Source organism: Phaethon lepturus, unplaced genomic scaffold, assembly GCF_000687285.1.
Source record: "Phaethon lepturus isolate BGI_N335 unplaced genomic scaffold, ASM68728v1 scaffold16586, whole genome shotgun sequence".
NCBI lineage: Eukaryota > Metazoa > Chordata > Aves > Phaethontiformes > Phaethontidae > Phaethon > Phaethon lepturus.
This window is the reverse complement of record NW_010548418.1, coordinates 268-11,014: the sequence shown is the minus strand read 5'-3', so window position 1 is coordinate 11,014 and position 10,747 is coordinate 268. Positions and strand designations below refer to the sequence as shown.

The following is a 10,747-nucleotide window of genomic DNA, read 5'->3' as shown; positions in this document are numbered from 1 at the left end:
CTCGGTGCGCACGGCGAGCAGCAGCAATCAGACATGAAATGACCCCAAACCTGTTCTCTGAGAAAAAGGGGATTAATGAGGGCCTGGGTTGATTATAGTTTTACTTACAGGGGAAAAGAGCCTTAACAAGAAGTTGTCATTTCCTAATTAGCCCTTTGATTTTCCTTAATTACGAGCAGAATAGCAAGGCAGAGATCAGCTCCATACAGCAAAACACTAAATGGAGCTGAGAGACAACCTCTTTGCCATCAGCTCAATTTTTCACTAATAAATGAAAATGCAGTTCCAGAGGGAAAGGGATACACAAAAATTGGCTTGTTCTCTCCCTTAAATGGTCTCTGGGGTGACCCAGAAGTTATCTGGCTGGGCAGGAATTCGGCCAAGCCACAGATCAGCTCCGAGCACCTCCACTGTGCTTTGTCAAAGCGCACAGATGTTTAGGTCCAATTCTCTAAAGGTGCTGAGCACCCTCAGCCTGGTTTCCTCTCAGCAAGAAGCACCGGGCAGGTCTTCCTCGGCAGCTGCCTGCCCCAGCCCAGTTCCGAGCAGCCACAGGCCGCCCGCTCCCCGGGCAGGACCTTCCCCTCTTGGGCTCCCAGCCTGGGGCTTCCGACAGCCACACGCCCGGGTGACCCCAGAGCAGCAGCTCCGAGGAGCTCCCGCTGTCTGGCAGTCCCAAAGCCGTGCTGCGCCGCGAGCCAGCCTCACCCGCACACGCTGGGAGGGCCGGTGGCTTGAGGGCTCTCCTCGTGCAATTAGACGCCCACCCTAAGAACTGGAGGCCCTTAGAGAGCGGAGCAAGCACACACCGATAGCCCGTGTCGTCCCTCTGGACGTCCAACGACCAGGGCTGCTACCTTCAGCAGATGCAACGTCAGCACCGTGGGTTTGCCATTTCTAGCGCCTAAGAGCGCTCAGTGATGTGGTAGCTGAGCACTGTCAAACGAGGGCAAAAGGTTGACGCGATTTCCGCCTGCCCTTGGGAGCGGTACAGAACTGTACACCGGGAACACTCTTCCTCAAACACGCTGAAGTGTCCGGCTTTGTCTGAAGCTGGAGACTTACAACAGTCCTAATGACTTGATGCCTTCTCCTCTTGTGTCCATAATAACCTGACAGAAGCTTGAAAACACTAATTTCCCCTTCCAATTTTGCAAATGATGGCAGCTCCTTTCCCAGTAGGGATGCAATTAACAGGGCTTGCCCGCTTCTCTTCTGTTCATGCATCAACCGTCCTGGCCCCGCGCTGCACGATCAAAGTGACACGAAAGACCGCTGAAGTTTTGAAAACAAAGCAAAACATTCTGTACAAAATTAAGGGAACTTTTATTTACAAAAGAGCTGCTGGTTGGGTGAGAGCCAGAGGGGTTTGCTCCAGGCAGCAACGCTCTCGTGTTCCTGCTCCTCTGGAGGGTGAAGAAATTGCTCCGTTAAAACACAGATAGGTACGATGGTGAAGTTCCCATCAGAGCGGCACGTTTACTCACAGGCTGCAGAAGGGCAGGGAAAGGGGCAGTGACCAGCCCACGCTGCACTTCCCAAGCAGCCTGTAGCAAAGGATGAAGATGAGGTGCCAGGTACTTGCTCCCCTTTCATCGGGGACTTTGTTCACCCCAGCCACCACCCGCCGCCACTCTCTGCCCACACAAGGGCTTACGCTGGGGCCCAGCCACTCCTCCGGGCCGGCTCAGAGACGCCAGCGCGGCAGGGCTCCCTCCCCACAGGCCCCTGGCCCCCAGCTTGGCGGGGAAGCCTCTGGCATTCCCTTCTAGCTCTTCCCTGTACAAGGGGAAGAGCTCCCTGCCCTGGTTTTTATGGCAGAAAGATCAACGCAAGAAAAGCAGCAGCACAGGTCGCGGCTTGGCAGCGTCTCACAGGCAGCATCAGGCCGATGCTTTCAGAGAGCTCAGGAGAAGAGCTGCCGTTCCTTTCTCCCAAACACCTCCAGGGAAGGAAGCTCCGTGCAGCTCTTCTGCTCGGCGCCCGCCGTTCCCTCTGTGCCCCACAGAAGGTGCGCTCAGGAATAGCTGAGGGGCATCCTCCTCCACAGCCCCCCACACAAGCAGTTTTTGATCCAGCGCTGCTCCCACTGCTTCACCGCAGTGACTTTGTTTGGGGATTTCAGCATCGTAACGCAGCCACACCTGGAAAGAAAGAGAGGGGTGCAGCCAGGCCCAGGAAAAAAGCCCGCGCTGCTGGGGCGTCTGTACGGATCACACAGGGAGCAAGGAATCCGAGGAGGAAACCAGCTTTTGTCGTTTGCAGGTGATGTTTGTGAGCGCTAAAAACCAGCTGAAACCATGCGAGCAATTATCTTAAATGAAGAGAAGTTATCTTGGAACAGAAGGCTGTCTTCAAGACAAGAGCCCCCAGCTGCTATTTATACATAAAACAGCAGACAGTCATCTTGTAAAAATGATCTGCTACAGAGACTTTCTATTAAAACCAATAATTAAAGATAATTCAATCACATGATTAGATGGATGTTTGCTCCCTGCACCATTATTTTGAAATCCAGGCTCTTTTGTGAGGCTGGATGAAGAGGACAGCACAAAGGGACTTAAAATGCAAGCCTAGTTTGAAAGAAGACCCAAAAATGGCACCGTGAATGCTGTGATTTTTTTCCTCTCACCAGCTCCTCTCCAAGAACACAGGTAGTTTTATTTAAAGATCAGACTTGCAAAACAAGCTGGGGATCTCTCACCACTAATAAAGGCTCCTACGGGACAAATTCTGGTCTCCATCTACTTGTGCAGCCCGACTGCTCTCAGATTTTTCTGGTAAGGCGGTATCATATTTATTCCATGACGCACAATTCATCCCTTAGATGAAAAGTAGTTCACTCACTGGCAGTGACAAACGTAGCTAATTCTCAGAGCTGGGGTTACTTTGCGCCAGGCAAAGTAATAAGATTTTTAATCTAACAGCCGTGCTGCAATGATACAGCAGCAGCTATCTCGAGTCAGCAACGCACTTTAAGGATCTTGGTCTTCCAGGTTAGGGATGCCTGAAACACAACCACAACTGCTTTCTTCCAATGCAAAGGGGTATGCCATATACCAAAAGCCTTACTATGGAAGCAGCATTTCCTCCTGCAGACACAATTAACATGAAATGTTACTGGGATACCAGCTAGGATGGTAAACAGAGACTAAAAGAGCTTTTGAATGACAAAAAGAACACTTGAGTTTCTGCCAAGACCGCCCCTGTGCTGAAGGGATTACGCTTGCATCGCTTACCTGGTACACGACTTGCATTCCTCTGTTGGGTATGCTCCTAAATGCAGCCGCCTCAGATGATCAATTTTGGGCTGTCCAGGTGCCCTGCGTAGGAAGAAGAATGGGCATGTTTCTAGAATATCACTTTCTAAAAGCTGTTTCCAGCACAATGAGCTGTATTTCAGTGGCCAACATGACATAGGTTTGACTACCAAGTCCATCCAGTGCCATGGGATTCAAGGCCATGCTGACACAAATCTAATCAAACACTAGCATTTTTCCCCCCGCTATTTGCCATCTCTTTTCAATACTTTAAATTCCCAGCCTGTTGCAAGTTAAGAAATGAATTCAAGCAGAGAGGACAAACTGCTCTTGGGTCACACTAGCAAGCGGACGAGCCAAAAAAACACAGGCATCCCAAACCCAACGATTCCTCACAGCTGGAGAGAGATCCCAAAGCCTCCTGACACCCTCTTCTCACCACACCACCTATTCATTTCAGGACTCTGTACCTCACAAAGGCATCGAACTGGGAAGAGACAGTGTGACCAACAAGCCCAGGAGCTTTCCCAAACTGCAGCCGGACAAGCTGTTTGTTCTGCAGCTTGCTGATAATGCCGTCGTTGATGGGCAACCAGTCAATATTGGGAATGAGCAACTGGCTGGGCAGGAGGCAACATTCGTCTATCAGGGTATCATCTGGCTCCGTTATGTGATTTTCCTCACGACCTCCATGGAAAATGAAGCAGAGAGAGAGAACCAGCATGATCTTTAAATTTCTCACTTAGAGATCGAGAGAACTACGTGCAGTTCCTCCCCCCTCCACCAACACAGCACAGAAAACAATAAACTTGGCAGCTGTACTTGCCCTTTCTAAACACTACAGACCCACTCAGAAATTACTCCCCGCAATTATTCCTTTTGTGCACAATCCACATTACGGAAAGATTCTTTTGTTCAGGGAAACTGGCAAACACTTACAGCACAGCCAGAGTTTAGTTAGGAGCCTGAAGAGGAGGGACATGCTGTCCTGGGTGTCGGAGGTTGCTGTGTAGACAGGGAGGCAGCTCGGCTTCAACAGTCCCCAAATACGGATCACCACCATCAGCTCCCTGAACATGCCCAGGGATGCTCCGTCTCGCAGAAAGCTGTGTCCCGGCCGCACCGGGGAGCCCTGCAGAGGGAAAAACCAGCCAAGACTGGGACTTAAACGCAGCCTGCCGGAACCACTGCACCATTTTCAGATAACTCCTTTTTTTCAAGCACTACACAGCCGGCGGCACTCGCTGCCAGAGGAGGTCAGGGGCACACAGAAGTTCAAATTAAAGTCATGCAGCTACGCAGCCCGCTTCTCCGAAGGCAGCTGCCAGTTGCTACACCACTGACGCCCAAATGGGCGCAGAAAGGGCCATTCTGTATTTCTGCTGTTTATTCCACTCTTCTCCCAAGTGTCTGTTTCGACAGGAACACCAGGGCTATGTGTGACTTGCCTACCCGGCCACTGCACACAGATTTTTTTGCTCCTCTCAGTCTGTTCTCGGGACCCCAGGCTCTCACCTGGTTAGGAAGGCTGGCCAGCAGATAGAGCACAAAATCTCCCACCCACTGGATGAGCTGCTGCAGAGACTGCAACGTGGTCATCTCCAGGACAAATTCTTCTGTCTTCAAGTTAATCATCACCTTGTCAATGTCTGAAACAGAAGCAAGACATCTCCTCAGGATGTCTGAGGAGAAGATAGATCCAAACTTCACCCCCTGCGGTGCCAAGAGAGGCCACCTTCCTCTTCCTCAAACCCAGTGAGTTACTGCAAGACCGTGATACTTAACATCGACCCCAAAAGGGGAAGGATCCGATACAAAACACTCAGAATGCAGTGCTAGATGTTAAGAGCAATCGCTACCTATATCTGTGATCTTGGAGCAGATCTCGGTGAGCCGGTCACCAGGACTCTTGTCCGGGGTGTTCAGGAAGTGTGGGCGTAGCAGTGATTTCAAAGTGCAGCTAATGGCAATCAGGAACAGCTTCGCGTGGTAGTCACACACACGGGCTATCGTGCTGGAGGAGAGCTTGCAGAGAGATGCCTTCATGGCAACAATGCGCGTGGAGAGGACCTAGTTGACAGAGAGACACCGGGAACAATATGGAAGTAAAGGCAAAATTAGAATAAGCTCATTAAAGCAAGCTGCTTTATTCTCTACTCTTCGTTTGTGCTACATGAATGACAGGAATAGTGAATGCTATTCTGCGTACGTACAAACAGTGCTACTGTTCCCAGTGTCTCTGCCAAAACCAGACTTTACCATCTCACCAGAAGTTTCCAGCAGGTGTTAGTGAAAATGAAGACTGCTTAAATGGAGGTTCTTCACACCTCAGGTAGAGTATTCAGAGACAGCACAGCCAGGTCCTTAGAGCTGTCTGTCTTCTGAGCTCTGCCAATTACTACTCCCTCCTCCCAGTAAGCCAGGGAGCCCCCACTACCGCCGACCTGCTGCAGGGCCGCGTTCTGGCGCATATACTCTTCATGCAGCTTCTCCACCAGGTTCTGGACCATGTTGGGTTGGACGTGGAGCAGGATGTCCCACCAGTCATAGCCAGTCACCATGCAATACTCCAAAAGGAACAGCAAGTGACGGAGGGACATGTTCATGTCCAGCACATGGCCCATGGAGGGGGAGATTCGAAGCATGCTCAGCTAAAGGGAGGAGGCAAAGGGAAAATCTATATCAAGAACTGGACTGAAAACATTCCGTGAAGCTGTAACACACCACAGAGCCAACTGCGCTCATTCCTGACCCAAAGACACAATTCCTGCAGTAATGGGATACACCCCTTCTTGTTTAACATGGATCACGCACCTGGAAGTAACACCCCCAGCATTTTTCTGAGTGATCCATCGCCACTGAGAGAGAGCCCAGACAAGAACAACTCACACGCCCCATAACAGAGTACAATACCTTCCCGTAATTATCAATGCCAGCCAGCGCCAGAGATGTCCAGGAGAGCTGCATGGCTTTGAAGTGAACCAGGGGACCAGCAGTTCGCTGCCTTTTGATAGTCTGCTCGTCCACCGAGCGCTGGGAGGAAGAGCCATAGAAGACAGCCATCATTTGCAAGGACAGGCGATGAACAATGTGGACGCTGCCATCGTGAAAAGCCAAAGCCAGACCTGGGGAGAGAAGATAACCAAGGCTGAGCAAGCGACTCCTCCTGGCATCACACAGACCTCGCCCGAAGAAGCCGCCGCCGCCACCGAAAGCCCACGCGGCAACAACACGGCACCCAAAAGGCTGTGGGCTCACAGGCACATTCATCTCTTGGGGCCATGTCAGCATTTCAGAGATACGCCACTTTCCATGGAAATGAAATAGGATGACTAGGAAGATACCATGTCTTTGAAAGTCTATCAGCATTTCATATGGTTTGCTCCACGTTCGGACTTCAGCTGTAGCTTCAGCTACAGCTCAGAAGATGAAGAAGGCAAAGTTTCTGGCAAAAGCTACATACTTAGGAGAAAGACAATAGAAACTCCTTACCCAACCCAGGGAAGAATTTGGTGTCATTCGCCACCTTCAGATCAGTATTGGTCAGGGAGATCGGCAACTTCGGCAGAGCCACAGCTGAAACCCGATCCAAGTCATTGGTGGCAGAAAGAATCCGCCATTTCAGTATCATGGGTTGCTTGTCTCCAACTTTGGAAAATAAGTAAATAAGTGAGACATGTCTCCCCAAAGAGATCAGAAAACACACCCCCCCATTTCTGCCCACACTCCCCCAACTAAGTGGGATTACAGATCAAGCACTGACTATTTGCTCATTCTACCAGACCAGTATATGTCCCTCATATTTCCCTATTTTTTTTCTGATATCAGTAATTGCGCAATCACTTGTTTTGCTCTGTCTCTTTTGATGGAAGGCTCTGCTGGTGGTGATTTAAAAAATCGTTATGTACAATAATCCTTTATATTTCACTGGAACAAACTGCATAGATTTGATTTTGTTATATCTGAAATCAGGTGGAAAAAAATGCAGACTGGATAGCTTGATTAAACTAGCTTTGCTGCACAACCTTGTTCCTTTAGAAGGCTCAGCTCTCTGGGTTCTCAGCGGGAAGATCGGTTGCATAGCATAACACAGAAAATATCTTTTATTGAGTGAAAGTAACAATCAAACCACTTCCTGGAAACAAGCATTTGTTGCCTAAGATGCAAACAGATGGAATAGAGCATGTGACTGAGAACACCTGAAAAATAAATACGGGATTCTGGATAATCCCATATATGTGATAATGGATTTGAGAACGTGTCTTGCATTTTCACTTGGACCTCGCTCCTATTTTTAAGAGCATACAGTGCAGAAACTCACCCACAGGGGAGATCTGCTGAAAGATATTATTGACTGGCAAGCCCTCTTTCCGCAGAGACCAGCACTCCACGATGCTGCTGTTCTGGTTGGAAGCACAAAGCAAAACCTGCAAAACAGAAACCCACGCTGCAGCCACACGCACAGATCCTACAATAGTGAAAGACTCTATCCCATCACATTTTCTGCCCTTCCCTCCCTCCTTTATTTAGAGGCTCCTTCTCCTAATTAGTTTATACTCCACTAGCGAAAAGCAGAGGGTTATAGTGGCAACACGTGACGGCGAAGTCCTTAGCTCCAGCTAGAAGGAAAGAGAGGCAGAACTCTGCCACATGTTATCACAGCCTGTGCCTCTCCACATCACAGACGATCTCATCTCTCACAAGCCTGTGACCTGCTGATGTCACTCACATACATCATAAACTAAACATAACGGAAAGGGCAGGAACCGAACTGACTTTGAAGCCAGAGCAGACACTGTGCTCTCCAACAAGCACCCCGTCCTAACCAGAGGAGGCAGAAGAGACGTTAGGCTTCATTGAATCACTTAGCTTTCCAGAACAGTATTATCAATCCCCCGGCAAGCAGAGTTAAGCTACTAAATTAAGTCACACAGATCAAGAGCTCTAAGTGTTCTGGAGAGGGGCTGCTTTGAAGCTGAGACCTAAAGATGAAAGACTTCACATCCCAGAACCTCCCAGACAGCCCAGCAGAGCTCCCCTAACAACCAGTGCCAGACCCAGAAAATAAACAAAGCACAGCATCATCAGGCCAACGAAGGACAGGGATTTTCACGCTGCTTTTCCATGAACTGGAGGGCTCAGCCATTACACCCCAGACCTTTTAAGTGCATCCTGCTTGACAGTGAAGCTGAACTAGCAGCAATTCTGGAAACAGCAGCTAGAAATGCCAAAGGCATTGCGGGACATGATCATTCACCCCCAGAACCATGTGGGGAAGCCAAAGGTGGAGCAAACAGCTCTTTCCTTGCTATTCATTTAAATCCTACTTGCTTTAACAGCAGATGCTCACCTGCTCTGACATGTCCCGAGCAAGGAATTTCAGGTGAGTGATTGCTGGGTATTTGTCTTTGCGGGCAGGGTCTGTGGTGCAGCGCATGAAGAGGGAAGGCAGGATTTCGGTGTCTATTTTGCATTTCTCGTTCACCACGCTGACGCAGACTTTGTAGAACTGGACAGGGGAGGTGCTGCTGCCGTCCGATGTGGCCACCACAATGTTTCCCCCACCAGTGAAGGCAACATCTGCCAAGGCAACGCGGCAGCGGAGGCGGCACAGGCTCTCCGTGGATGTCAGCACCTGCCCATTGGGCTTGAGGAGAGAGACCGTCACCAGCCCACTGATGGTCACAGCAATCCAGCCCTCCATGGGCTTCCCACCAAAGAGCGTCAGCGACGGAGAGAACTTGACCCTGGAAAACTTCTCACCAAAGTTTGATGCTCCAGACTGTGAACAAAGGTCAACACCACAAAGACATTTGCACCCAATACCCGCAGTGCGCTCACGACTGCGGAGTTCCCCTTGTTAAGTCACTGCAGCACCGTCTGCAGAGCCGAACGGAGTCAGACCACGGCACTGAGCTCACACACCCAACTCTGCGACGTGACCCTGGAGGGGCCCCTTTGCCCGCCAGCCAGAGCGGTTCCAGCTGCGCAGGCAGCAGGCGCACCCCAGCCCCTCAGCAAAGCTCTCGGCGCACCCCAGAGCGAGCTGCAGCCTCACAACCTGGAAGATTGACACCCCCCCTCCCTTTCTGTGGCCAAATCCAGCTCTGACACCAACCCGCTGCAGAATCGTTTACGTCCCTGTGCCTCAAGTTCTCCAGCACTAAAGAGAGGGAAAGTCTTCTCTCTCTGGGACACCTCAAGAGTTAATGTTTAAAAAAAAAGTAAGTAGGTAACTTCTACTTGGCAGACTTGCTCTTTCTGAGTCTGACAGAATTAGACACGTTTCTAAGCGAGCAGCTTATCTCCATACACATATGGGTCCCATTCCCAAATCCCCGGATCAAACCTCAGGACCTCAAATGCAGTTCTTCAGAGTTACTACTGGTAGGCAAAGAAATGCTTTTATCTCCTTTTTACAGCCAAGGAAATTGAAGCAGGCAGAAGGGAAGCCATGTTTAAAGCACCAAGAGAAACAAGGCATCCAACCCCCACTGAAATTCAGCAGTGACTAGGAATATGTTTTTCTTTTTGACGGGAAAAAATCCCCCACTCGACTTGCCCAAGGACATGGTGGAAGCCCAGAATAGAGAGGAATACAGACAGAGGTTTTCCAAGTCTGTTGCTAATGAGTCAGCCTTCCTGACTAGATCCCCTGCAGAGCTGGGACAAACCTTTTCCACATGCAGAGCCAGCTTCACGCCATTGTGCAGCCAGGACAGGGCCACCACCGGGTCCCCTTCCACCATACTGCCCACGGTGTTCTCCCAGCTGTTGGCCAAGTGATCGGTCATGCTCCAGCACTTGATGTGGCCGTCCGCGTCTGCCGAGAGCAGCCTGGAGCCTACGACAAGGGCGCCTCGTAAGAACCAAGGGGAAGGGCCAAAAAAATCAACCGAGTGCAGTTCAGATGGAGACAGCCAATTCATGGCTGTGAAGCAATGGACAAACTCCCTCTCCGTGACAGATCGCATACCATTGTTTTAGGAAACGCATGCACATGAACGGTGGGACAGAGGGGTAACGCAAAGGGATCCACCCTCACCTGACTGGTCCCACTCCAAACAAGTGATGACTTCAGCATGGCCAGAGTTAACGGAATAGACATCCCACGGATGCTCAGTGTCGATGATATGGACCATATGGGTGAGATCTATGTGAAAAGAGAAGTGAACCTCTGTCGCTCACTGCCAGATGCCCAGCTGGCATTTCTGAACACACAGAGCCTCAGCTGATGCAGGGGAAGACATAAAATATTCTCCATCAAGCATTTTTGGGAAGGATAACAACAGTGCTCAGCAGCTCAGGTGAGGTACCAGATGCCAGTGCAGAGCTTGCCCTGGTTTAGCAGAGTGAGAACCGCTCCCCAGCGAACAAAACACCTATTAAATCTAAGGAATGGCAGGAAACGAAAGAGCACAAGTTCCCTGCGTTGATCAGTGGCCCAGCGGTTCCCAACGGCACGACTGCCTAAGCGCGTTGCGAGT

At 50.3% G+C, this 10,747-nt stretch overlaps 1 protein-coding gene across 1 annotated transcript in view; it reads right to left on the bottom strand.

The window, feature by feature from the left end:
• Positions 1–2,017: 2,017 nt before the first annotated feature.
• MED16 (mediator complex subunit 16) overlaps positions 2,018–10,747 on the bottom strand; it is an 8,921-nt gene continuing 191 nt past the window's right edge. The window contains exons 2-14 of the mRNA XM_010289956.1: positions 10,306–10,413; positions 9,935–10,104; positions 8,611–9,042; positions 7,582–7,687; positions 6,753–6,908; positions 6,174–6,385; positions 5,705–5,911; positions 5,120–5,330; positions 4,776–4,909; positions 4,200–4,392; positions 3,731–3,947; positions 3,240–3,323; positions 2,018–2,144 (exon numbers count right to left, since the gene is read on the bottom strand). Of these exons, the coding sequence (XP_010288258.1) occupies positions 2,018–2,144; positions 3,240–3,323; positions 3,731–3,947; positions 4,200–4,392; positions 4,776–4,909; positions 5,120–5,330; positions 5,705–5,911; positions 6,174–6,385; positions 6,753–6,908; positions 7,582–7,687; positions 8,611–9,042; positions 9,935–10,104; positions 10,306–10,413 (2,357 nt within the window). The remainder of the gene's footprint in view (positions 2,145–3,239; positions 3,324–3,730; positions 3,948–4,199; positions 4,393–4,775; positions 4,910–5,119; positions 5,331–5,704; positions 5,912–6,173; positions 6,386–6,752; positions 6,909–7,581; positions 7,688–8,610; positions 9,043–9,934; positions 10,105–10,305; positions 10,414–10,747) is intronic.